At 39.8% G+C, this 27,974-nt stretch overlaps 1 protein-coding gene across 2 annotated transcripts in view; it reads right to left on the reverse strand.

The window, feature by feature from the left end:
- BCL2L13 (BCL2 like 13) overlaps positions 1-27,974 on the reverse strand; it is a 65,308-nt gene that overhangs the window by 10,531 nt on the left and 26,803 nt on the right. Inside the window, exons 3-6 of one of the 2 annotated variants that reach the window (XM_022577139.3) lie at positions 18,127-18,234; positions 15,998-16,154; positions 11,779-11,848; positions 6,344-6,487 (exon numbers count right to left, since the gene is read on the reverse strand). In XM_022577139.3, the coding sequence (XP_022432847.1) occupies positions 6,344-6,487; positions 11,779-11,848; positions 15,998-16,154; positions 18,127-18,234 (479 nt within the window). The remainder of the gene's footprint in view (positions 1-6,343; positions 6,488-11,778; positions 11,849-15,997; positions 16,155-18,126; positions 18,235-27,974) is intronic. The other variant, XM_022577140.3, reaches the window with a different exon arrangement.

Here is a 27,974-nt window from a genome sequence, read left to right on the forward strand (position 1 = left end):
AACCTAAAAGGTGCAGCTTTCTTGAGTGGTAAGAGGAGAGGAATGTTCACGGAAGACGTGCTCATCTGTGTGTCTGCTGTGCCACTGAGGGTCAGGACAGGGGCTGGGGGCCCTGGAAACAACCCACTGCTACCTGGAAAAACCTGACAAGGACCTTGGCTGTGCACTTGAGCTTGATACCATCCTTAATTCTGAGAAGGTTTACTGTATTTTGGATGGGTTTCTTTTGGGAGGGGAAACATTCAAGAAAAGTGTCCCTAAAGCAAGTGAGCAAGCTGATCTGGTACAGGGGCCACGTCATGAGTGCTTCAATGTCCCCGTGGACCAAGTGACCACTCATCCTGTGTGCGGAATTCACAGAGGAAACAAAGCTGATATGCTGATGAAAGAAAATATCCTCAGCTTGGTGACTGATCATCTTGTATAATAATAATAGAACATTTCAGGGGCTTCCCTGGTGGCACACTGGTTACGAATCTGCCTGCCAATGCAGGGGACACGGGTTCGAGCCCTGCTCCGGGAAGATCCCACGTGCTGCGGAACAGCTAAGCCCGTGCGCCACAACTACTGAGCCTGCGCTCTAGAGCCCGCGAGCCACAACTACTGAAGCCCGCGCGCCTAGAGCCCATGCTCTGCAACAAGAGAAGCCACCGCAATGAGTAGCACACGCACTGCAATGAAGAGTAGCCCCTGTGCGCCACAACTAGAGAAAGCCCACATGCAGCAACGAAGATCCAATGCAGCCAAATAAATAAAATTAAAAAAAAAAAAACCAGAACATTTCAGAACCAACACCTTTACAACTGTAATTTTTTTCCCTGTTCTTATTCCTCTTTTCTGTTTTATTTTCGTTCTATATATGATCTTGATATAGCTCTTTCCTGCTCACAACTGGTTTAATTTCTTCTTGAAAATGTATGACCTATGACTGTTTTGAGTAGTATTTCATATTAAACACACACATATCATTTATAAACCATCTGTGATTGATACTGTAAGAGGAAAACCTAGCAATCGTTAAAATGTTTAGCAAAGAAAATTTAGCTGAAATGTTAGGTCGAATCCTCAGTGCCATAATATAGTGTGGTTTGGTCTTCAAAGTGCTGGGGAAAAAACCCCTACAAAACTATATTTAGTTGATTATACTACAGTCTATATGAGCTAATGTGTTCTAATGTATCACATAAAAGTGTATTTGGAAATAATAGAAGAAAGTAAAGTCTGTACTATTATATAATATTCAAGGTAAAACACTCACAGCTTTTAAGAAATTTATAATGCCACACTTACTGAATCACATTGATGCTATACAACGATACCGAACAATCCCTTGAACTATCAGAAAGCTATGTCAGAAAAGGCTTTTCTCCAATATCTATTGCTCAATAGTAAGCCACCTTCTCAAAGTATTAATGAGGTTTATTTATATAGTTAAAATTCTAATATTGTTTAAATACTAATATTTTACTAGTTATTGTTTTATAATCTAGTAAGTCTTCGTTTAGATACTTAATGCTTTGTTAACTATGGTTTTATATTTCTAAGTATTTAAACCTTTAATTTGATCATTGTTGTGTATACTTTTAATGAAACATGGGGACCTCCCTGGTGGTCCAGTGGGTAAAGACTCTGTGCTCCCAATACAGGCGGCCCAGGCTCGATCCCTGGTTGGGGAACTAGATCCTGTATGCATGCCACAACTAAAAAGTCTGCGTGCCACAACCAAGATACCACATGCCGCAAGACCCGGTGCAGCCTAAATAAATAAATATTTAATGAAACATGGAGCATATTTTATTATAAAGGGGAAAGTACCAAATACTTCACTGTTTATATCCAGAGAGTTTAAAGCCTGAGATAAGAAAGCTATCATTAAACAACAAATTCAAGAGATGCTCAAACTGGTTTACCACTGAAAGAAGACCTGTGAAAATATGTTAGGCCGGTATGCAGATTGGTTGTCTCCCTCCTTGCCATTCTCACCGCACATCACATCTGAGGCACCCGGATGGGTCATCAAATGAGAAATTTAGCATTACACACTGAGAGCACTGGAAACACTGGTCTTCACGTTTCCATTTTCCCTCTCCCAGCCCTGCAGCATGTTACTCACCTGTTTTTAATGCTACACAAATATTCACAGTCTCATGCCTATTTGCTTTGGATGCTGTGTGCCGAGCTGTAACAAGATGTCGTTTCTTTTGTTATCTGTATACAGCTGCTTGCTTTAAATTAGTAGATTCTCAAATAGCTTTCCCTGCATGTCTAAAATACAAATACTGCATGTTAAAGGAAGGAAGGAAGGGAGGGAGAGGGAGTAGCTACATTAATTTCACACAGAGCAGATTTCAGAGCAAGGAAACTTATCAGGGATGAAGAGGGGTGTTATATAATGATAGAGGGGTTAAACCTCCAAGAAGATGTAATAGTCTTTGATATGTACACACCTAACCAAAGAGCTGCAAGAGAAACAGATGAATCCACTAAGACAACGGGAGACTTCAACAGCCTCCACCAGAAATGGACAGCTCCAGCAGGCAGACAACCAGCAGGGTACGACAGACGTCTATAGACTACTTCCATCCAAGCACAGCAGGACACACCTGCTGCCCAAGCTTACGTGGAATATTCACCCAGACCAACTTCTGGGACATGAAACATACCTTAACAAATTTAAAAGAACAGAATTATACTATGCCTGCTCTCAAACCGCAATGGAATGCAACTAGAAATCAATAACAGAAAGACAGCTAGAAAATCCTCAAGTACTTGGAGATTAAACAATATATTTCTAAATAACACATGGGTCGAAGAATAAATCTCAAGAGAAATTTAAAAAATCTTTTGAAGTAAATTAAAATACAACTTATTAAAATTTGTGTGAGACAGTGAAAGCAGTGTTTAAGTGGAAAGTTACAGCATTGAATGCATATATTAGAAAAGAAGAAAGATCGAAAATCAATCATCTAAGCCTCCACCTTAGGAAACTAGAAAAAGCAGAGTAAATTAAATCCAAAGTAAGCAGAAGAAAAGATAATAATAAAAATAGAGCAGAAATCAATGAAATTGAAAATAGGAAATCAATAGAGAAAATCAACAAAGCCAAAAACTGGTTCTTTGAGAAAATAAATAAAATTAATAAGCCTCGGGACTTCCCTGGTGGTGCAGTGGTTAAGCATCCACCTGCCAATGCAGGGGACACGGGTTCAAGCCCTGGTCCAGGAAGATCCCACATGCTGCGGAGCAACTAAGCCCGTGCACCACAACTACTTAGCCTACGCTCTAGAGCCCGCAAGCCACAACTATTGAACCCGCAAGCCACAACTATTGAAACCTGCGTGCCTAGAGCCCGTGCTCCGCAACAAGAGAAGCTACCGCAATAAGAAGTACATGCACCACAACGAAGAGTAGCCCCTGCTCGCCACAACTAGAGAAAGCCCACACGCAGCAATGAAGACCCAACACAGTGAAAAATAAAGTAAAATAAAATGAAAAAGGAACTACAGACCCACACATTGCATAGACTTAAAGACAGGATATTTTTGAGACATTTGGAAATTTGAATGCTAACAGGATATTTGATGATATGAAGAAATTATTTTTAATTTTTTTTGTGATGTGACAATGGTACTGTGATTTAAAATAAAAAAAGAACCTTTATTTTTCAGAGACACATAGTGAAATCTTTACAGATAAAATTATAGGATGTCTGGATTTTGCTTCAAAATACTACTGTATTAAGAGGGGAAGTGATTAGGATGTGAATAAAGCAAAACTGGCAGTAAATTAATGACTGCTAGGACTAAGTGATGGGGGTTCATTATACTCTCGTGTCTGTTTTCATATATATACAAAATTCTCCAAAAGAAAACTTTTTAAAAAAGTAAGTAGTGTAAGAGAATTTAAAAAATTAAAATCCACTGTACCTTCCTCCAAAAAAAGAAAATATGAATAGCTCTGTGCCAACAAATCTGAAAATTTAGGGATAATATTCTAGAAAGATTATCAAAAGTTGACAAGAAAAAACAGAAACCTTCCCTCAAAGAAAATACCAGGTGGTTTTGAAGGAATGTTATAGGAAGCAAGGCACAGATGATCTGAGTCTCATACAAACTGTTCCAGGGTACAGAAAAGGAGGAACCATTCTTCCCAACTCTAAATTCTTTTATGAAGCCAGCACACCCTTAAAACTGAAACCAAACAGGAAAAAGTACAGGCCAACCTCACTCATCGGGACTGATACAACTAAATGGTGGAACGATTAAAGGAAATTTAACTCACATTAACATCAGAAAAGACAAGGATGGATTCTAATACCAATTCTGTTAATACGGTGATGATCAGTGCAGTACACTTTTTTAAAAAGACAGACTCATCAAGAAAAAAAAATTGGCATTATTCACACATGGTGTGATTTTCTATGTAGAAAACCCAAAGGAGCCCAGAGATAATCAGAATAATAAGATAGTTGGACAAATCTGCTGGATATAAAGTCAATGCGGAAAAGCCAACTTGACAAAGGAGCCATAGTTATGCACGATGTTAACACTAGGGGAAACTGGGTGAAGGGCATGTGGGGATGCTTTATCTTTGTAACTTTCTTGTAAACCTAAAATTATTCCTAAATAATCTTATTTTAATAAATAATTTTTAAAATTAATAAGTCTGACAATATTAAGTGTTGGGGAGGAGGTACAACAACTAAAGTTCTCATATTTAAAAAGAAAAACTCTTATATGCTGTTGACAGAGGGCAAGCTGGAAACCACTGTGGAAAACACTTTGGCATCATCTTGTAAACTAGAACATGTCTATACTCTTGGAACCAGAAATTCTACTCCCAAGTATATACCCAGAGAAACTCCTGCACATATGGATGAGACTCTTTCCAACAGCAAAAAGGAAGAAATGTCTACCGGCAAGCCTGTAGATAAATAAACTACAGATAAATTGTGACATATTTACACATGGAAACCAAACGCCCATCAACACATCAACTTGGATCATGTGTTCTCAAAGGGGATGAAGTCGAGGGTTAAAACTGGTCTGGGGAGATGTGAGCAATCTTAGATATTACAAAGGCCTGTGGCCCTCCAAAAGGCCCCAGTACATAAACAGACTTATATCTGTGCTTTCAAAATTTCACGTGGGGAGGAAGGAGATGATAAGGATAAAAATGTCTAAAAAGGAACCTTAGGGGGGTGATAATGAAAAAAAAGTTGACAAACAATGACCTAGGTGAATCTTAAGAATACAACACTGGGGCTTCCCTGGTGGCGCAGTGGTTGAGAGTCCGCCTGCCAATGCAGGGGACACGGGTTCGTGCCCCGGTCCGGGAAGATCCCACATGCCGCGGAGCGGCTGGGCCCGTGAGCCATGGCCGCTGAGCCTGCGCGTCCGGAGCCTGTGCTCCGCAACGGGAGAGGCAACAACAGTGAGAGGCCCGCATACCGCAAAAAAAAAAGAATACAACACTGAATGAAAACAGCAAGTTACAGAAGAATACGTATGATACTATTTACATAAAGTTCCAAACATACAAAATAATATACTGTCTAGGGATATATACATATTAAAACTATAATTCAGAATAGAAGTTGCCCTTGTGAAGTAGGTAGGAACATGTGGATATCTAGGAGGGGTATATAAGGAGACTCAAAAGTGTTGGCTGTGTTCTTTTCTTCAACTGGGAGAGTAAATAGATAGGTGTTCATTTATTATTCCTCACCTCTAAAGTGTAAGTATATAAAAGTTATTATATACTTATTATATATATTTTTTCTCAGTATATGTTATTATATACTTTTATATACTAAGTATATAGAAGTTATTTATATACTTTTTGCTAGTATGAAATGTTTCATAATTATAACCACTTAAAAATACCATACATGGGGACTTCCCTGGTGGCACAGTGGTGAAGACTCTGCACTCCCAATGCAGGGGGCCCACGTTCGGTCACTAGTCAGGGAACTAGATCCCACATGCATGCTGCAACTAAGAGTTCACATGCCACAACTAAGGAGCCCGCATGACACAACTAAGGAGCCCATGTGCCGCAACTAAGGAGCCCACCTGCTGCAACTAAGACCCAGTGCAACCTAATAAATAAATAAATATTAAAAAAAAACACATATGAATTTAGGAGTAAAATCTTAATTTAACTTAAACTGCAAGAATAGTCTTTCCATTGATCACCGTCCAATCACAATATTAAATAACACTGAACAATAATGTTAATGATATTTAACCTATGCTTTTAAAAACAACCATGAGGGGCTTAATTTTATTTTTCTTTTAAGATGATTAAAAAAAAAAACCAAAAAAAGCTTGAAAGCGCATACCCAGCCACCTTGCTGAATGATGTACTCGGCAGCATGGTCCTCCAGGAAAGTCACACCGAACTGCAGCAATGCACTCAAAGGTTCTTGACCACGTCTTGTCAACTCCAAAAGCATTTGCCGTAGCAAAATCAGAGGCACCAAAACCTTTAAGGCAAAGATGAGAGAGTAAAAAACAAACTGAAATTCTTACCGTTCATTTTATATGTTCAACTACTAGAAAATACACTCCAGTGTATCATAATGGAACTCCATTTTTATTATAATAAAGGAAATAAAATAGTGACCCCTACTGGAATTTTTGAGAATAATGCATGTATGTTTTATACCACGGGGTGGTAGAAATAATATATGAAAACAACCGGGCCTGTGTGTGTGTGTGTGTGTACACGCGCGCGTGCGTGTGTAACAACATATGTACAGGAAATTCACTGAAGCATTATTTATAATAGCAAAAGACCGGAAACAACCCAACGGACCAAATTTTGGTCATCCAGTAAAATATCAAGTAGTTGTTAAAAAGCATAAGATCGTCCACTGCCCAATTACCAAGATTTACTTTCAGTGAAAAAAGATAAAGGAGAGTATGTACAATAATGGTACATTATTAACATTATGTTAACAGAACAAAACATCTACACACACGTTTGTATAACCCTATAGTATTTTTGAAAAATACCTAAGAAACTGGTGATAGTGGTAGCCTAAAAAGAGGAAAACTAGGTAAGTGGTGACAAGGGTGGGAAAGTATTTTCAAGTGTATGTCTTCTGTACTTTGTGCATTTTGTACCATGGCCTTTTATTCTATTTGAAAACAAGAACTTTCAAAATTATGAGCTATTTTATACAAGTCATCAAAAACCAGAGGTGTTATTATCACTCCTAACAACCTTATGGCTCAATATTTTAAAATCATAAAAATTTATTTCGGAGACTAACTAGAGTCCCTTTCCTTCCAGATAAAACCCCTGCATACTGAAAAGAACTAAGTACTTTCAATTAACTGTCTGCAGGCAGTCTCTTCTGTCTAAATCATCAAGAGGTCTCCACACAACTGGAAAGGACCGTGAAAGGAAATGAAACCAATTCCAATTTCCTGTCACTGACCCGCCAAGGTCATAGCTGAGGGATTACAACACATTTCTGCAGAAGAGGACAAACAGAAAAGACAATGAGTTTATATCCTTACTAATATTCTTTGGTTTTTTTTTTTTTTAAGTAAAAGCAGCCCTGAAGAAATCTCTATCAAAGTCTGAAAGAAAAATGCGAAAAACACACATCTTCACTTTTTGATATTCTAAAAGAACTCCAGCCCAAAATGCAGTAAAAACCCCTTCTTAGCACCAATGGAGGGGTATAGAGCTATAAAGAAGACTGTGTTAGGCTTTTTCTACAATCAGAAACCTGTAACACTTTTGAAAACAGAAATGAACACGGCTGTTCATCCAGCCTAGTATTCTGTCCCAGCTGGAGCAGGAGAGGAGCTTGTGAACCAGCCCTACAGACTCACATCACACCAGCTCCAAAGGCCTGGGACGTTCCATACCTCAAAACATTCTCATTTCCCATAATAATCTACGAACATGAATATTTTAAAGTTATTCATGTTTAAGCTCTATTACCTCTTAAAAAAATGAGTTGCAAATATTTCATACTTGCTATATAAAAATAATACTCGTATTTGTTCCAAATTTACCTCTTTCATGTATCAAATGTAGCTGCCCCCGTTTTACTATGTAATAATCTAGAGATAAATCTGTAATCCTCTTTCACTACTGTCTTTAGTCCTTAACCATATTCCCTCTCATTCACTATACTTTTTACGCTGAAATCTACTAATTTAGTCCGTTCTTCACATAGCAATTCCTCCACTGTTTTGATCGTTTAAGTTATCCTTTCCTGGATCTTCTCCATCGATTCCGCATTTTATATCATGTGTACGCCTGATATCTGAACCTAACCCATTGATTAGGTTTGAATGCCTTGGAAATATCTGCTTCAAAATAAAATTTAAGAGACGAGACATTATGTGTCACTCCGTGTGATGCCACAGGAAAGAGAGACCACCACCACTGACACGGTCTTGCCACAAAGATTAAACCTGAATATGATCAGGCCTCTAGAGCAACCTACCAATCGAAAGGAGATACAGTCGGCCCTTGAACAGCATGGGCCGGATACTGAGGGCTAACTATAAGTGATACACTGAGTTTTCCCAACAGTAAATACTACAGTACTACCCCACCCGCAATTTGGTGAATCCGCAGATGCAGAACTGCAGGTATGGAGGGATGCATGTATGAGGACAGGAGGGCCGACTTTAAGTTATATGAACATTTGCAGCTGGAGGGAGGGTCAGTGCCCCTAACCCCCGCATTGTTCAAGGGTCAGCTGTGCATGTTAGCTGGCATCTCAGTGATTCAGTCAATAAAATCCAGGAGGTAGAAAATTTAACAGAACAAATAATCTGTAAGTAATTAGAGAGAGAGAAAAAAAAAAAACCCAAGAGGAAGAGTAAGTCTGCAAATTAAGAGACTTAGGTCACATATTATGTGATCATATGTACATGAAATGCCCGGAACAAGCAAATTCATAGAGACAGAGTCAAGCCATATGGCCAGGGGCTGGAAGGAATAGAAAATGGGGAGTGACTACTCTAAGGTATGGGGTTTCTTTCAGGGAAGATAAAAATGTTCTGGAATTAGACAGTGGAGATGGCTGCACAGCTCTGATTGTACTAAAAACATTAAACTGTATATTTCAGAAGGGTAAATTTTATGGTATATGAATTATATTTCAAAAAAATCTTTAAAGACGAGACATATCAACCAAACACAATGCATGAGCCTTGTCTGGATCTCGATTCAAACACATCAGCTTAGGAAAAGACCTTTGTGAAACAACTGGGAAAATTTGAATACTGAATAAATAGACTATGTGCTGACATTAGAATGACTGTTAATACCTGAGGTAATCATGGTATTCTCAGTTGTTAAAAAAGGGATATAATTATCCCTGGAAATATATACTAATGTATTTATGAGGTGTGCTTCAAGGTAATCTAGGGGTACAGTGTGGGGAACAGATGAAACAAGACCAGACACATACTGAAAGCCGCCGAGGCTGAGGGACGGACACGGGTTTGTTACATTATTCGCTCCGCTTTGTGCACGCCTGACATTTTAATAATGAAAGATTTTAAAAGATGAGTGATGTAATATGCCAGTAAAACTTAACCAAGGCAAACAGTTCACTCCTCTCTAAAGTCTGTTTATTACATGTGAGCACTGTGCCCTAACACTCTAGCCTTTCCCTTTAATGGCCATTCTCCTCTTTTTCTATAAGCAGTTAAGTTCATAGGAAAACCAATTCCCATGAGGAAAAATAAAAGAAAATTAAAGAATAACCTACAATTCTGAGATAACTATTATTTAATGTTTTGGCACACATTCCAATTATTTTTCTTGGCATATACATACTATACAGCCTACATTTATACATGTACTTAAAAAAAATCATTCTATTAATATGGGTTTGTGACGGCTTTATTCCTCCACTTCTTTTGATCTATTTAAAGAGCATTATACCAAGATGCTTTTTAAATCCCTATACAGATGAACTGACATTCAGTTTGGAAACTTGACATGCTTGTGGACATTTTTTTTATTTGAGTCTTATGTACCTACCAGATAGCCATATTCATATAATGATGCTATATCAGAATTTTGCAAACATTCATGCAAAACATAAAATGCAAAATATGGGCTAATTGCTTAAATAAGCCAATCTGATTTTGACTGGGGTGGAAAGAGGCATTTCAGTTTCCTATCATAATAAGCCAGGTTCTTTTTAGCCCTAAAGGACTTAGGAGAGTAATACCGGATTCATCAGAGCAAGTCATATTCTAATTGGCATGCTTCATTTACAGGAGGTATTCAAGCCACAACCTTGGCAAGATGAGGGACTAAAATGAAGCAGGGAATGGGAAAAAAGGATGGGTGAAGAGGGAGAGTAAAGACTGGGGTTTACGCCAATTTTTTAGGATAAGCATAGGATGGGGGGCGGGGGGGGGGAAGGCCGGGAGACATACGAGAGTTGATTGTGACAGTCCTAGACAAGGGTGACAGGAAAAGAACATAAAATAGGGGGAGAAGGCGAGTCATATTAGGTATCTAAATATTTGTTGTTTGATATACTAAGAAATATATCATAGCCAAGCTCATTGTTATTTATAAAACGAGGTTTGTTTGTTTTATTCCACGAAAGCGAATGAAACAGTCAGCTATTTTAACAAATTTTTTACAGCTAAGTAACATACTAAAACTCCATAATAGTGACTATTTGGTAACAAGGTTCCATGTGTTAAATCTAACATAATAGCCACTGCTTACAGAGCGCTTACTATGGGTCCAGACACTGCACTGAAATAAGCACTGAACCACACATTATGTCACTCAGCTCTAATAAAACTTCTGAAGTTAGTGGCATCGTCTCCACTCCACATATGTGAAAATGAAGACTTCGAGTGCTTAATCTACCTGTCCAAAGACACGCATCTAGTCGGTGGCAAAGCTGATACTGAAACAAGTCCGATTACAGGCCTATGATGCTAATGATTATGCTATAATGCCTCCAAAGCCTGTATTAAGGTGAGTAAAAATAACATACATCAATTAGGTACATAAGGTCACACAGTCTGGCTCACGGTAGTGACAATTCTGAGTAGAGGTGGCTATTTATAAAAATAACTGTACTGCACTTTCTCATCCCTAGCACCACATCACTAAGGGCCAGACTTCCTCCTCAGTGAGCTGGACCACCCCATAACGCATCCCCTGAGACTCGCCCCGGCAAGGTGACAAGTGGGTAATACAGCCTGAGACAATGGATCAGCAGCATGGTTCAGTGGAAGAACACTGAGGCTGGAATCAAAAGATCTCAGCTCCAGTGCTGGTTCCAAAATGTACGAGTCAAGGGGTCTTAAGCAAGTACTTTAACTTTTTTTTTTTCCTGATTAATCACCTGACCTAACTAACTAGCTAACTAAACAACAAAACGAAAGTTAATAAAATTCATTCTGCCATCTCTGAGGGATGGCTGTAATGCTCAGATGGTACCCCTGTAAGAACCACAAGAAGCTGTGTCCCCAAAACATACTCACCTGTGAACAAATGACCACCTGGATAGAAATGTCACATCTAAGGCAGAGAAATGAAGAGATCATGGGAAATTCAGGACAGATGGGAAGGCAGATGGCACAACTATGGAACATGTGGTTCTGCGCCAGCCTTAATCAGAAACACTGCATAACACAGCTGGATTTATGCATTAAACAACAAGCTCTAACAGTTTTCTCTTGTACGATGCTATCAATCCCTCCTGTACTTTATCACTAACACACTAAAATCTTGTAAGAGAAAAGATAACTTGGTTTATACCTTATTCCAGCCGCTGGCATGAACTGTGGTCTCCACTGTACATTCCCGATATGCCTGATATGTCAATGGCCTGTAGAGATTTTTTTAAAAGTCTGTGTCACAAAGAAGGGAAATTCTAAATTTCCAGATAAATAAACATACAGTCACTACTTTGCTGTTGAACTTTTTGCTAAAGTAACACAGATTTTTCAACATATAGTTTTCTGTGAGACATGGCTTTTAACATTTGGTATGCATTTTTCTTTAAGCATTCTCTACAGGCTGAGATTTATGCTACCAGCTTGGGAAAGCAGTTTACAACATAAAAAGAGAAAAATATAAAATAACAAATTTTTTACAATTGCTTGAAACTTATCCAACAAGGCTTCTATGTTGGAGATAAATATAAACACTTGGGTTATTAATACATAATCAATTAATAACAAATAACAAAAATTATCTCATTAATAAAATTGAAAGAACAAGTTAAACTTTTTTAACAAGTTAAAGGCAAACAATGTAAAATATTTAAAAATTAAAGAGACACTGTCACTGGAAGACTTTTCAAACTGGGGACATAAGCTGGAATAAGCAAGGTCAATAAATGAGCTCTATTTTTAACCTGGAGTCTTGTGACACCCAACCCTGGGGCGAGGCTCTCCTTCTGATTATTCCTGTCACACAGACACGCGTTTACTGAGGGGATGGGCGTGAGTGCTGCATTCTCAGCGTGGGCCCATGTGCAAATTCACACCAACGACAAAGACACTCCATAGCAACTTACACATGAAGGCACCAAGGCTCTTGGACAACAGATTAGTAAGGATTTACCTCCCCCCTCCCCCCACCGCCTTTTGTTGGCAAAGAATTAACATATATGTAAAAAAGGAGAGGCGTCTTGCTTTTATAGGATTTTAAAATCCATTCCAAAGGCATTTTCTGCTCTGACCGCCCCGGGTCTGTGATCTCTTCAGCCTATGAATATTTAAGATTGATAACAGGTACACTTACCGGTAGCCTATTGCTATGTTTTATATTTTTATACATTTGTGTTTTATATTCTATTGCATACTAGGAAACTGAAGCTCAGAAAAGCTAAGAGACTGTCCCAAATCCACAGGGCTGCAAGCAGCAACAGAGGAATAGGAATTCACACCCAGTTAGTGCTGGCTCCAAGGGACATGCCGCTGCTCCTAGGATTTTGAAATGGGCCATGACACACTGATGCCCCATGTAGCCAAGGAGCATCTGGACCAGGGTAATGAGGTCCAATAATCCTCATTATTATTGAGGAACACACCAGACTGCAGAGACTCGCTAAAAATAAAGAACCTACGACATCTCACCAATAATTTTTATAATAAATACATGTTCCAACTATAATATTTTTAACACATTGAGTTAAATAAAATATAGTTAAAATCTGTATTTAATATCTTTATGTGGCTGCTAGAAAATTTCTAATTACATACATGTGACCTGCATTTTATCTGCTGGACAGCGTGTGGCTCTAGATGTTTCAGAAAACAGTTCTGATGACACAGGTATAGTTCTTTTCTGTAAGTCAATATAACGTAACAGCACAGTGACACTGAAGGAGTTAAGATATGAGGGATGACCGTCTTAATAAGATGTTACGTGCGACCTTCCTGCTATCGCACTGCCATTAAAGTAAGCGTAGAACTGTCTGAAGACCGGGGAGACACACTAGGTGGTTGTAACACAGGCCTGAAGCAGACACGCTACCGTCTAACCTGCCTGTTGCTCCCTGCAGCTCTGCTTGCGTGCATCAGTCCCTTCATGTCCTTTCCTGAACTGCCTGCTGCGCTGTGCACCACGCCAGTCTTTACGCGGAGTCTATCAGGCTAAAGTACTTTAGCATCCTTCAGAATGAAACATGATTTGAAACATTATACGTACACACATATATGCACATAAAAGATCCAGCAGATTAAAACACTCAAAGGAAATCTTTTTTTTTTTTTTGCGGTACGTGGGCCTCTCACTGCTGCGGCCTCTCCCGCTGCGGAGCACAGGCTCCGGACGTGCAGGCTCAGCGGCCATGGCTCACGGGCCCAGCCGCTCCGCGGCACGTGGGATCTTCCCGGACCGGGGCATGAACCCGCGTCCCCTGCATTGGCAGGCGGACTCTCAACCACTGCGCCACCAGGGAATCCCTCAAAGGAAATCTTAAACGTAGAAAAATAAGTAGTTAAAAAATCAGCCCTATCTAATGAGCTACTTGAATTCAGCAAAGAAGAAAGGGGAGGGGAAAAACTCTTCTTTTCTTTTTTTCTTTTGGCTGCACTGTGCAGCTCACAGAATCTTAGATCTCCCGACCAGGGATCGAACCTGTGCCCTCGGCAGTGAAAATCTGGTGAAGTCCTAACCACTGGACTGACAGGGAATTCCAGGGGAAAAACTTGTCAGACTGCTGGTGCTTGGCTGTATGAAGAGCTCAGGATTAGTTTCCCTACTTTAACAAAACTGTTTGGGGGAATAAGTAGTATTTTCCACCTTAAAAATACTGCCATCAACCTGTATAATACTTCTAGTTCATCATCAGTTATTTTCAGGATATTAATAACTTTTTGAAGTTGTTAAGCTTTTGGGGAAGACAAAACAAATATTCATCCAAGACTGTATTTTTTAAAATACAATTTACTTTGCAGTGAAAAGATCAATTTGTCCTGTAGATCATGAAAAGGACTCCAAATACATATACTATCATACTGTTCTTCACATACATTGTTCATATATAAAACTATAATGCTGTTCTTTGGAGAGCTCGTAATATCCCAGTAAAGTGGAAATGAACAGAGAAGCTAGGACAGAGGGAAATGACTTGACACAAATAGTCTGCATCAAAGCTGGAGACCACTTTTTGCCTTATGCTTCTCAGTTACTTTACTCCCAGTCCCAACCGCTTTTACAAGTTCTTTATGTTTGTATTGGCCAAAGAGTAGGCTCCTTCAAATCTAAGATGAAAGCTAAATATACAAACTCCACACAAGTATGGCTGCTCTGGCTTAAGCAGAGTGGAGCGGGCCTCACCTCCTCACAGCACTCTGAAAGCCTCCTCACAGCACTCTGAAAGCCACTGCTGTGCCTCCAAATTTCCTGTCTCAGTTTTACTTCCCCACACCCAGAATCTTCTCTCCACATTTATTTTTAAACTTTCTATGTATAAAGTTAAGAAAATCCAAATATGATTTTCATTTCACTGTTTCTTATGTATAGCTGGGATTTTTACATTTGCTCATGTCACCAAAATATGCGGAAACAAACTGAATCATCCTTAGACCCAAATTGCTTTCTCCTAACAAATGGTAACGTATAAGCTTTGCCTTTGTGGAAGTAAGGGATTACTTTACTACAACAGTAATTTGGCATCTGAATGTTGGCCCCCTGAGTGAAGGAACAGTCTTCACCTTGTTTTAGTCGTCAATCTTCATTAAAAAACATTTTTTTAAATTCACACCAATCTGTTAATGATTCTCATAAAAGAATTAAGGGAAACAAATTTTTAAGGTTTACAATAAACGACTTGGTTCTACTTAATATACTTTCATGATGAGCTTCTTGCCTTTGGCTTTAATAGCCAGCACGACAGCTCGGAAAGAAGTTTCCACAGTAGGAATGTGGCATCAGTTCCACAGGTAGGTGTGCAACCCGAAAGTGTAGCAACATCCGGGAAACCCCAAATATAGACACAATGTCAATCCCACAGTACAATGAATAAAACCCCAGTCATTCCACTTACGCTGGTCACGAGGGAATGCTGGTAAAAAGTGGTCAGCACAAGCGAAATAGCCTGTGTTTACAACCGGTGAAAGCATTTGTTGAAACCTGACAGCCCAACAAGTAAATACAAACGGTCAAATTCATGCTGGAACGGTTAAATCACTGCTCAAAATGCAAACAGAGATGATTTGGGAAAGCAAAAAAAGTAGGGGCTTCCCTGGTGGCGCAGTGGTTGAGAGTCTGCCTGCCGATGCAGGGGATACGGGTTCGTGCCCCGCGCGTGCCGCGGAGCGGCTGGGCCCGTGAGCCGTGGCCGCTGGGCCTGCGCGTCTGGAGCCTGTGCTCCGCAATGGGAGAGGCCAGAACGGTGAGAGGCCCGCGTACCGAAAAAAAAAAAAAAAGAAAAAAGAAAAAGTGAAGACAAGTAAGTGAGAAAAGAAGTGACACTGTTCACCTAAAACGGAGGCTTAAGAGCGCAGAGGCCGTGGGGACTCACCGGCTGAGGAGCGTCTGCAAGGCCCCGAGCAGAGGCGCCCTCAGCTCCTGCGACGCCTTCTCCCCGAGGTGAGCCAAGCAGTCCTCTACGGAGCTGTCGGGGTTTGCGGGGCTGAACACGGGCGAAGTGTGGCGGTCGAAGCCTGTGCTGGCGAAGGCTGAAGATGACAGAAGGAAAACCCAAGTTAATGAGCAATGTCAGAAGCTGTGCTGTAAAAGCTCAGGGGGTTAAGATGCCAACTACTGGGAACTAGCTAATAGTTAGTTATAAGCCAGTTAAAAATGTCAGATAATCGTTATGGGATATTAATGTTTCCTTTAAAAGGCCTTCAATTTAGAGGTTTCTTTTTTTTAAGGAAAGATTTTTATGAAAAAGCTTAGTTTCAAGAGAAGAAAAAGGCTAAACTGACATGGCAAAATACACAAACCAATTTGGTATATTACCGCAGACCCGTTCAGTCAAAGAATGATAAATGAGAGCAACTCCCAGCTCTATCACCCCTCTCTTAAGATTTGTTTTTACCTTTACAAATGTGGCTCTTCTTAAACCAGATTCTAATGTTATTCCACCTTAGAGGACCTCATGACTTTCATTCCCTTTTAGAGTGAACTTCCAAACTCACAATCATGCACATGGATATGTTTTAAAAGTATACAAGCTGCCCACTCACACAGCCAGCTTCTCCTCTGCTTCCTCACTCCCTGTTACACAGACACAGCCCTGCTCTAACTGCAGGAAGGAGAGGCCAGATCATCCCTGGTCCAGGGTACAAATGGGGTGCAGGGCATAGACCTCCAGGAAAGCAGGTGGCTTGTACCCACTCCCAAGGGTTATCAATAACCTCCATAAAGCATTTATTGCACTAATGCAAAGCTTGCTCCTAGAAGGCTGCAAATTTCACTAGAGTTAAATATGTATTTCTTCAAGAAAGATATACATGGCTACAAAGTTCACAGATGCTGCACGGTCTGAGCAAGCCTGAGAACGCCCACTCTGATGCTAAGTCTTGGGGAATACAGGTTCGATGAGGAAGTGCATATAAGCCTTCGTTGCCATTTTCTTTTCTGCCTTTTGCCCATTTTGCCATGCAGTACTGTTATCAGAAATGGGCAAGGATTAAAACAGAATTATAATATTAATCATTTAAAAATGTCAGTAAAGGAAAATAAAAGAGAACATTAACATTAGGTTCTGTTAATGTTCAACAGGGAGCTGATTTATAAACATGATTTCTATTTTTTCTTGTTAAAAATTACTGGGCAGGGAATTCTTTGGCAGTCCAGTGGTTAGGACTCGGCACTTTGACTGCCGAGGGCCCGGGTTTGAGCCCTGGTCGGGAACTAAGATCCAGCAAGCCACGTGGCATGGCCAAAAAAAAAAGAAAACAAAAAACCCCAAAAATAAAAATTACTGGGCAATACACATCTACACAAAAACTTGTACATGAATATTCACAGCATCATTATACGTAATAGCCAAAAAGTGGAATCCACCTAAACAGCCATCAGCTGATGGACGTGCTGCATCTACATACAATGGGAAGTACCGATCTGTGCCACCACGTGGATCACCCCTGAAAATACTATGCTAAGTGAAGGAGCCAGTCACAAAACACCACCCAGTGTATGATTCCATTTACGTGTAGACCCATAACAGGCAAATGCATGGAGACAGAAAGCATATGGATTGGGGATGGAGACAGGGCGCTGCTGGGACTAGAAGTGGGAAGTTACTGTCAATGTATACAGTGTTTCTTTTGGCGGTGTTAAAAATGTTATCACTGCCACCACCATCTATAGCACATGAAAAATGAAAGCAGCATGCTTATTCTCCCTTTAGTGTTATTAATATAAAGATATCAATCACACTGAACGGAAAGTCGTACCTTAACATGACTGTTTCGTCCATTACTTAACACCAGAAAAGGTTCCATCTACTCTGTTGGGTATAGTTTAGAAACTTATAAACAGCTTCCCCCAGGAAAGAAAGAGGTACTTTCTAGTTTCACCCTATAATCCTAGACCCATGAAGCTGTGTAATGTTGTGAACATGCCACTGTAAAAAAAAACAAAAAAAACCACCACACCAAACAGCCCGCTAATTAACCAGGAAAATAAGGATAAAGAGACCTTCACAAATTTCTTTGTCCAGGGATTTTAGCTCTTCTTCAATTTCAGTTTTAACTTTTAATAAAACTTCTTGATCCAGAGATTGTGAAGCTATATCCTGTTGAACCCCTGAAACCAATAAGAAAGGTTACTAGTGAAAGAGGGGGAAAGAAAACATTAGAATATGGGTAGGATTTTAAGCATTAAGTCAGAAAATACAAAATCAGAATTCATGATCTTGACTAGGGGCTAGGAGATAACGTAAAGATGAGGAAGGTGAGGCCTGGGTAGGTTGTCCCACGACTATGGAGGAGCTGTGACTGGAATTCAGGCCAGTGTGAGTACAGAGCCACTGATGCAGCCTGTGTCTTCCTCATCATCTGGCTGGGCTGCTAGGAAGGAAACAGTTCAGAAACAGTTTTGACATAACAGGAAAGGAAACCTAAAAGGCTGTCTAGATCAGTGATAATGTCTCCTGAAAATGACATTCACGGCCCCTTACCTTCACATCTTCATGCAAACTGCAGCTCAAGAGAGAAGGCCCATTATCATCAAAAGATTTATATCCTCCAAATTAAGAAAACCATGAATATACCAAAAGTATGGGGCACAAGCTACTCTCATGCAGTAAAAGGAAAAGTAAGGTCCTGGTCTGTAGCACAGAATGGAGAACAAAGAGGAAGGCTCCAAAGGAGAAAAATAAACCAGATGCTGAACAATTTACTCATTTTTCCTGCCCCAGATATTTGGGGCAGAGTGTCATCATTTCATCTGAAACCCTGAATCCAACTATGATAGTTCACTCCTCCCATTCAGAATATATTTATTTTATATATTCCCAGTACTTTCACAGTTGTTTGTATCACTGCCAAGTTTTATAAACAGAGGTTTTAGGCTTTAATATGCTTTCATCCTTTACAAACAAAAAATTCTGAATTCAAAGATGAGCTTACTAATTTAATTTAGGTCAAGAAACTTACAGCATCTGTAGGTCTTTAAAATTCATTCGAAAAATAAAAGGTTAATAAACATTTCTATATCGCACAGATTATCTGATTAGATTTCAACTTTCAAAGTTGACAAAAATAATTTTCCTTCAGGCTACATAAAACACTTTCCTTCTGAGCTGAGACTAACTAAAATAAAACTCAGACCCTCAAAAGGTTTTTTTGTGGAAAATATAAAATTCCTTAGGTATTTCTAGTTGAAATGCAACAGAAAGGATCCCCTCAATGTCATGGTTAATATATATTTTATTTAATGACATTTCATTTAACATTTCTGCCTATATATATATATATATATATATAATATATCTTAGTTGAAACTATATACATAAAAATTTTAAAACATTACCTAAAACAATATGCTACTAAACAACCAGTGGGTCACTGAAGAAATCAAAACGGAAATTAAAAAATACCTGTGGACAAACGGAGACAGAAACACAAGAAACCCAAATCCATGGGACGCAGCAAAAGCAGTTCTAAGAGGGCAGCTTGTAACAACACAAGCCTACCTCAGGAAACAAGAAAAATCTCAAATAACCAACCTAACCTTACACCTAAAAGAACTACAAAAAGAAGAACAAATGAAGCGCAAAGTTAGAAGAAAAGAAATCATAAAGATCAGAGCAGAAATAAATGAAACAGAGGCTAAACTCAGAAAAGATCAATGAAACTAAGAGCTGGTTATTTGAAAAGATAAACAAAATTGATAAACCTTTAGCCAGACTCATGAAGAAAAAAAGAGAGGACCCAAGTAAAATAAAAAGTGAAAGAGGAGAAGGTACAATCCACACCACAGAAACACAAAGGATCATAAGAAACTACTATAAACAACTGTACACCAATGAAATGGACAACCTAGAAGAAATGGATAAATTCCTTGAAGCATGCTATCTCCCAAGACTGAATCAGGAAGAAAAAGAAAATATGAATAAACCCACTGCCAGTAATAAAATTGAATCAGTAATTAAAAACCTCTCCCAGGGCTTCCCTGGTGGCGCAGTGGTTGAGAGTCCGCCTGCCAATGCAGTGGACACAGGTTTGAGCTGTGGTCTGGGAAGTTCCCACATGCCGCGGAGCCACTAAGCCCGTGCGCCACAACTACTAAGCCCGCGACGTGCCACAACTACTAAAGCCTGTGTGCCTAGAGCCCGTGCTCCGCAACAAGAGAAGCCACGGTAGTGATAAGCCCGCGCACCGCAACGAAGAGTAGCCCCTGTTCGCTGCAACTAGAGAAAGCCCACACGCAGTAACAAAGACCCAATGCAGCCAAAAATAAAGAAAAAAAAAAAAAAAAAAGAAGAATCTGCCTTCCAATGAAGGGGACAAGGGTTTGATCCCTGGTCAGGGAACTAAGATCCCGCATGACACCAGGCAACTAAGCCCAAGTGCCACAATTACAGAGAAGCCCATGAACTGCAAAGAAAGATCCCGCATACTGCAACTAAGACCTGACACAGTCAAAAATAAATTTAAAAAAAAAACACAATCTTACGCAAAATTTGAAGACAAAATGTATCCTATGAATAAGGTAATCTTTGTAAATTCTCATAAAGCATAAACATCTATCTTTACATATAGGCTTTGTTTTTCCAATTTTTTTTTTACTGTGGTAAAATACATCTAACAAAATTTACCATCTTAACCATTTTTAAGTGTACAGTTCAGTAGTATTAAATACATTCATAATGTTGTGCTACCATCCATCTCCAGAACTCTTTTCATTTTGTAAAACTGAAGCTCTAGACCCACTACACAGTAACTGTCCATTACCTCTTCTCTTCAGCCCTTGGCAAACACCATTCTACTTCTCTCTCAATTCTGACTACTCTAGGTACTTTATGCAAGTGGAATCATACAACATTTGTCTTTCAGGAACTGGCTTATTTCACTTCCAAACTTGTAATAAATCTCAAGTACTGCTTATAATTAGAACAGGTTTTCCTTCTAAAAGTAATCTGTAGTTTAGACGGCTCTACAACTTCACCGATTAATATCATTACACTAGGTAAAGTGACTTCCAGAATATACGTAACATTATTAAAACAAGGCAAACACAGACTGGGAAATTATTTGGGGTCAATCTTATTTCTTTCACTGAAATTCTCTCTCTCCATCTGGCTTCCTGGAAGGCGTCTCAGTAAAGGGGAAGGTAAGCTTTGAGGCCAAGCATTCCAGCTCATTACACGTGACTTTAGGCAACGAAAATAATCTTCCTGAACCTCTCCTCTTACGTAAACAGGAAAATAATACCTACCACAAAGAGAAGCTGTCAAGGGCAGTGAGATAAATTAGTTAAGCTCCAGCACATCAAAAATGCTCAAAAGATAGTGGCTCCCACCCACCAATCCTTTTGACTCTCTAAAATGGGTTGTTACCATTGCACAGTGATCCTTCCCCAAACCTTGTCCCTGTGAACAGAATCAGCTTATCATAGATTTCTAATCAATGATGTTTATACAGAATCTGCTTTCAGTACTCTTAACAGTCTGGACCAGCAGAAACAACCTTCTGACAGTTTAGATAATGCCAAGTGACATAAAGTGTCTGTTGTAACACCAACAGTTACTCTCACTCTTCAACAGCTGCAAGAGAGAATGGCTTAATATCAAATGATCTAAAACTAAAATACAGAAACTTCCCTGGTGGTCCAGTGGTTAACAATCGTCTTGCAATGCAGGGGACACCGGTTCGATCCCTGGTCGGGGAACTAAGATCCCACATGCCGCAGGGCAACTAAGCCCACATGCTGCAACTACTGAGTCCACGTACCACAACTAGAGAGAAGCCCGCGCACCACAACAAGGAGCCTGCATGCTGCAACTAAGACCCGATGCAACCAATAAATAAATATTAAAAAAATAAAACTAAAATATATATTTTTCCTGCACACATGTCCAACAGAGTTTCATTAATTTATATTAAAAAACACAGAAGGAAAGTTAATCTTTTAAATATAAGGGTACATTTCACAATAAATTCATCTGGGAAGTTTTACCAGGAAGCTACAGTCCTGACTACCAGAAGGTCCCTGGTTTTCCAAATTTCCAGCAGATGTGACTGCCTCAAAGAGACTTGCCTTCAAACTTTTTCCAGGCTCAAATAGTCTCTGGCGTGCTCAACAATGGAAGAATTTTGATCAGTCACTGCCATGAGCTACAGTGAACACAGTACTTTTAAGACAAACCCTTCTCTTACCTACCTGATCCTCCTTCACATGCACTTCCACAGCAGAAGCAGGGTGACCACCATGCTGAAGAGCTTGGGTTAGCCTTTTAAGTTCTGCAAAAACATCTCAAACTCAACATCGGCCAGCTTGCTTCTGACCTGTCCTTAATCAGAAACACAGAGCTCCTGAATATTTCACACTCTTTCCAGGGAATACAACCTGCTGGATGAACCTTTTTATAAGGCTTCCTGACAAGAGAAGTAGTCCCTCCATTCCTTGCATTCTAGATTTTATACTCAAATTAAGCTGGATCATCAGAAAAATCCCCAGATAATATTACCTATTTGTTATAACTGAGCTGCACTTTGGTGCCATTTCCTTAGCTTTTATCCACAATTACATTAAGTGTCTTGAAATGTAATACAGTATTTGATATTGACATTTTCTACTGCATTTCTCTGTGCCTTATGTAATAAAGCTCTAAGTGAGAAAACAATTCTCTTAAAGAATAACATTCCCCTTTAAAGAAAATAGTATAGCTTCTGGTTATGGGAAAAAAATCCTGGGAACTAAATGCAGTAGTCCCCTGTGTGGTTTCAGTTACCCGCAATCAGCCACGGTTGGAAAATACTAAATAGTAAATTCTAGAAATAAAATTCATTACTTTTATATTACACACCATTCTGATTAGTGTCGTGAAATCTGGTGGGGTCCCGCTCCATCCCACCTGAGACCTGAAGCATACCCAGCATATCCAGACTGTATACACTACCCGCCCATTATTATAGGAAAACACCAGTACACACAGGGTTTGGTGCCAACCGGCACCGTTTCAGGCATCCCCTGAGAATCTTGGACCATATTCCCCATGGAGGAGGACCTACTGTATACCTTCACTTATTTTTGGCTTTGCCTCAGAACCAAATTCACTGCTCAATGCTAGGATTACTGTATAGGACCCTATAGACTACATACCTATGATCTATTATTCCCACTATGGAAATGTAGAGTCTTCCTATTCTGACTTGATTGGAATTTATTTATTTATTCCCATTATGTATTAATTATAAGGCATATTAAATGATATATGGTAAGAAATTTTTAAAAATTAATTCCTCTTCCCACCCAGTATGAACTCACTGCCAATTTCTTCACTAACAAAAAAGACATTTTTACCTAACCTGGACTGCTCTTCCTTTTCCTGATTATTTAATTCTGTCCACCCTGCAAGGACCAATTTTTTAAAATTAATTAATTAATATATTTATTTATGGCTGTGGTTGGGTCTTTGTCACTGCGCAGGGGCTTCCTCTAGTTGCGGCAAGTGGGGGCTTCTCTTTGTTGCGGAGCACGGGCTCTAGGCGTGCGGGCTCGGTAGTTGTGGCTCGCGGGCTCTAGAACGCAGGCTCAGTAGTTGTGGCGCACGGGGTTAGTTGCTCTGTGGCACGTGGGATCTTCCCGAACCAGGGCTCAAACCCATATACCCTGCATTGGCAGGCAGATTCCCAACCACTGAACCACCAGGGAAGTCCCAATTTTTTTTGGCTTCGCCAGGCGGCTTGCAGGATCTTAGTTCCCCTCCCAGGGATTGAACCCAGGCCCTCGGCAGTGAAAGTGCCGAGTCCTAACCACTGGACCGCCAGAGAATTCCCTGTAAGGAACAATTTAAGCCTCTCTACTTTTACACAGTAACTTCACTGACTGCTTATGTATCACTGATGTTTGAACATGTATATCATTTAATCTGTGCCACATACTTTAACACTTAAATATATACTGTCTTATACCATTCAATGATATTATAGTTTGTTATCATTAATCTGACCTGATTACAAACTACAAAATATTTGAGGTAGTCCCTTTGTCCTAGACTTGGGTCAAGTAAGGACTAAAAAAGTACACGAATACTTGAGAGCAACAGCTATCACTGTCACTGCGATGAAGACTCAAAGCATTACGATGTATAACACGACAACTCTGCTGGAAAGAAAGGACACAAGAAAAAGACAAAAAAATAAAAAGTTATAAATAGATTCAGAGGAATTTTTAAAAGTTATCAGTATATTCTGAGGCTACCTCAAATGACAAAAGTTAAAAGAAATAAAGAAAATGAGTAGTCATTTTATGTAAGAGAGTAAGAATACAGAACAACTACCTACACAGGACAGTAACGAGAACATTTATTTATGGTGATGGATTGTGATGGAGAGCACTGAGGAGGAGGAATGGAAAGAATAAGACCTCAACCACCATCTCCAAGCTTATGAGAGTTTTCAGAAATGACTTGCCCAAGCTGAAATAAATTATACAGAAACAAGGTTAGAAAGTAGATATTCTGGTAAGTAAAATTATTACTGAATTCAAAAACATACAATTACAATTTTTGAAGTACAATGAATGAAAAATAAGGAATATATGAATGTTTTATCTGCCATCTGCCCCTTTCAGGAAAATCTGCACGCCTAAGACACATACACACCCTCACACCCATCACAGCACCACCAACACCAACCCCAGGCCGCAGAGGCCGCAGAGGAAATGACAGGAGGTCTTGGTGGCCGCGTGCCTCGTCCTGCCCGATTGAAGAAAGGCAGCTGATTACAGGCGCGCCTGTTCTCATGAGACTAATGTGACGCTAATTACACACGGCAAGTTGTCGTACTGGATAATAAGCCATGTGGAAAACCTAAACCAGGAAAAGTCTACTGCTGTCAGGATACAAAAGGCTATTTCTTTAATAACCAATGACACAGACAGATTCACTGCTTTTCACTCAACCAGCCCCCACCCCACCCTGATTTTCAAAAGCACAGAGCTATGCAGTAGCACCAATGCAGCATAAATCCTGCACTATAAACCCAGAAAAATATCTCAAAGATAAACAGACTTTAGTACACTAAATCCCACCCACCTCCGTGTCAAAGGGAGGGTCAGGTGAGTCAGCAATCATCATACTCCAGCCCTGAAATGCGCTCAAAATGAGTATCAGACCAACAAGCTCAGAACAGCTCTATGTGTGGCCTAGACCTTCCAGAGCAAATGCTTTCTAAATCTATGGTTCCCCAAACTGGGGCACATTAAAATTACTGCGAGAATATTAAATAATAACGAAGTAATAATTAAAGATACAGATTCCCAGGACCCAGTACGGAGCATCTGGTTCAGTAGGTCTGGGGCAGGGCTCCATAATCTTTGTTTTAATAAGTGTTCAGGCAATTAGACTTGACAAATACTGCTCTTGACAACCCAAATAATTATAACCAAATAATTATAATCAAATTATAATCAAATCAGATTATAATCAAACATCTACTGAATAGTACAGACAACATAGTTCAATTATTCATTCAATAGAAAAAACAAATACTCCAAATGATACCATACTGGACGAGTAAGAAACCAGATTTTTAAGAAACAAATTCTGGACTTCCCCAGTGGTGCAGTGATTGGGAGTCTGCCTGCCAATGCAGGGGACACGGGTTTGAGCCCTAGTCTGGAAAGATCCCACATACCACAGAGCAACTAAGCCTGCGCGCCACAACTACTGAGCCCGCGTGCTGCAACTGCTGAAGCCCACGTGCCCAGAGCCCATGCTCCACAAGAGAAGCCACCGCAATGAGAAGCCCGTGCACCGCAACGAAGAGTAGCCCCTGCTCGCCACAACTAGAGAAAGCTCACGCACAGCAACGAAGACCCAACACAGCTAAAAAAGAAAAAGAAAAAGAAAAAAAAACAACGAAATTCCAAAATAGTCAATCATAACAGTAGTTTTCAGGCTCCAGTGTTACCACATCCCCAGCTATCCTGCAGATTAGAGGGGAGAAATTTGAGGAAGGACAGATCTAAAGAGAAGGATGCAAAGAAAATCCAATAAGCACCCACTCAAACTCTGGGTTCATAGTAGTCAGGATCAAACATCTCCTGTTCCTGATAGAAAGAATGTAAAACAATTAAACAGTACACATCTCTGGAAATAATGAATTGTGAACCACTATTGGGATCGGGTTATGAGAACCGGTCTTGAAAAGTTGATTTGAGATGGTGATACTCCCCAAAGTGATCTACAGATTCAATGTAATCCCTATCAAAACTTCCAACTGCAGGGCTTCCCGGGTGGCACAACGGTTAAGAATCCGCCTGCTGATGCAGGGGACACAGGTTCGAGCCCTGGTCCGGGAAGATCCCACATGTCGCAGAGCAGCTAAGCCCATGCGCCACAGCTACTGAGCCTGAACTCTAGAGCCCACGAGCCACAACTACTGAAGCCCATGCACCCTAGAGTCCGTGCTCCACAAGAGAAGCCACCGCAATGAGAAGCCCGTGCACCGCAGCGAAAGTAGCCCCCGCTCACTGCAACTACAGAAAGCCGCACACAGCAATGAAGAACCAACGCAGCCAAAAATAAATCAAATAAATTTATTTAAAAAAAAAAAGGATGTTCAACATCATTATCTACTAGGGAAATGCATATTAAAACCACAATGAGGTGCCACTGCACACCACCAGTATAGCTATAATAAAAAACATGGACAATAGCAAGTTTGGCAAAGATGAAGAGAAACTGGAACCCTCATACACTGCTGGCGGGAATGGTACAGCCACTTTAGAAGACAGCTTGGTAGTTTCTTACAAAGCTAAACATACTCTTACCGTATAATCTAGCAATCATGTTCCTCGATATTGCCCAAATGAGTTGAAAACTTATATCTACATAAAAACCTGCACATGAATGTTTATAACAGCTTTATATATAATTGCCAAAACTTGGAAGTAACCAAGATGTTCTTCAATAGGAGAATGGATAAAAAAACTATGGTACATCCACACAATGATATATTATTCAGCAATAAAAAGAAATGAGCAACCACAGTGAGATACCACTTCACACCCGTTAGGATGACTGTTACAAAAAGAGCAGGAAGCAACAAGCACTGGTGAGGGTGTGGAGTAACTGGAACCCCTGTGCATTGCTGACTGGAATGTAAAATGATGCAGCTACTGTGGGAAAAAAGGATGACACGTCCTCAAAAAAATTAAACATAGAATGACCCACCAATTCTACACCTGTGTATATGCCCAAAAGAATTGAAAGCAGAGACTCAAACAGATTATTTGTACAGAAATGTTTATAACAGCATTGTTCACAATAGTCGACAGGTAGAAATAATCCAATATCCATCAGCAGACAAACAGATAAACAAAATGTGCTTATGCATACAATGTAGTATGATTCAGCATTAAGAAGGAGTAAAATTCTGAAACAGGCTACAACATGGATGAACCTTAAAGACATTATACTAAGCAAAATAAGCCAGATGCAAAAGAACAAATATTGTGCGATTCCGCTCAAATGAGATTCACAGAGACAGAAAGCAGAATAGTGTTTGCCTAGGGAGGGAGAGGAGGGGAGAATAGGGGGTTAGTGCCTAACGGCTGAACGAATAACAAGCCAGCATCACGACATGTATTTGACAGTCACATTACTAATTAACAGACATGAACTTACTCTCTTTCCTAACCTAAGAAATGTCTTACTAAATCCCTATTAATGACTACAACATCAAGGTGCTCTGTATTAAAAGATGCAAAGTTGAACATAACAAGTTACCATCTGGCATCATATATGCAAGTCAACAGGACTTCCACTAGTCAGAATATATAATCTTGAACATATTCAACAAACTAACACAGTC

This window comes from Delphinapterus leucas, chromosome 11 (genome assembly GCF_059928025.1).
Source record: "Delphinapterus leucas isolate spDelLeu-1000000601 "Yukka" chromosome 11, BTC_Dleu_Yukka2, whole genome shotgun sequence".
Lineage (NCBI taxonomy): Eukaryota > Metazoa > Chordata > Mammalia > Artiodactyla > Monodontidae > Delphinapterus > Delphinapterus leucas.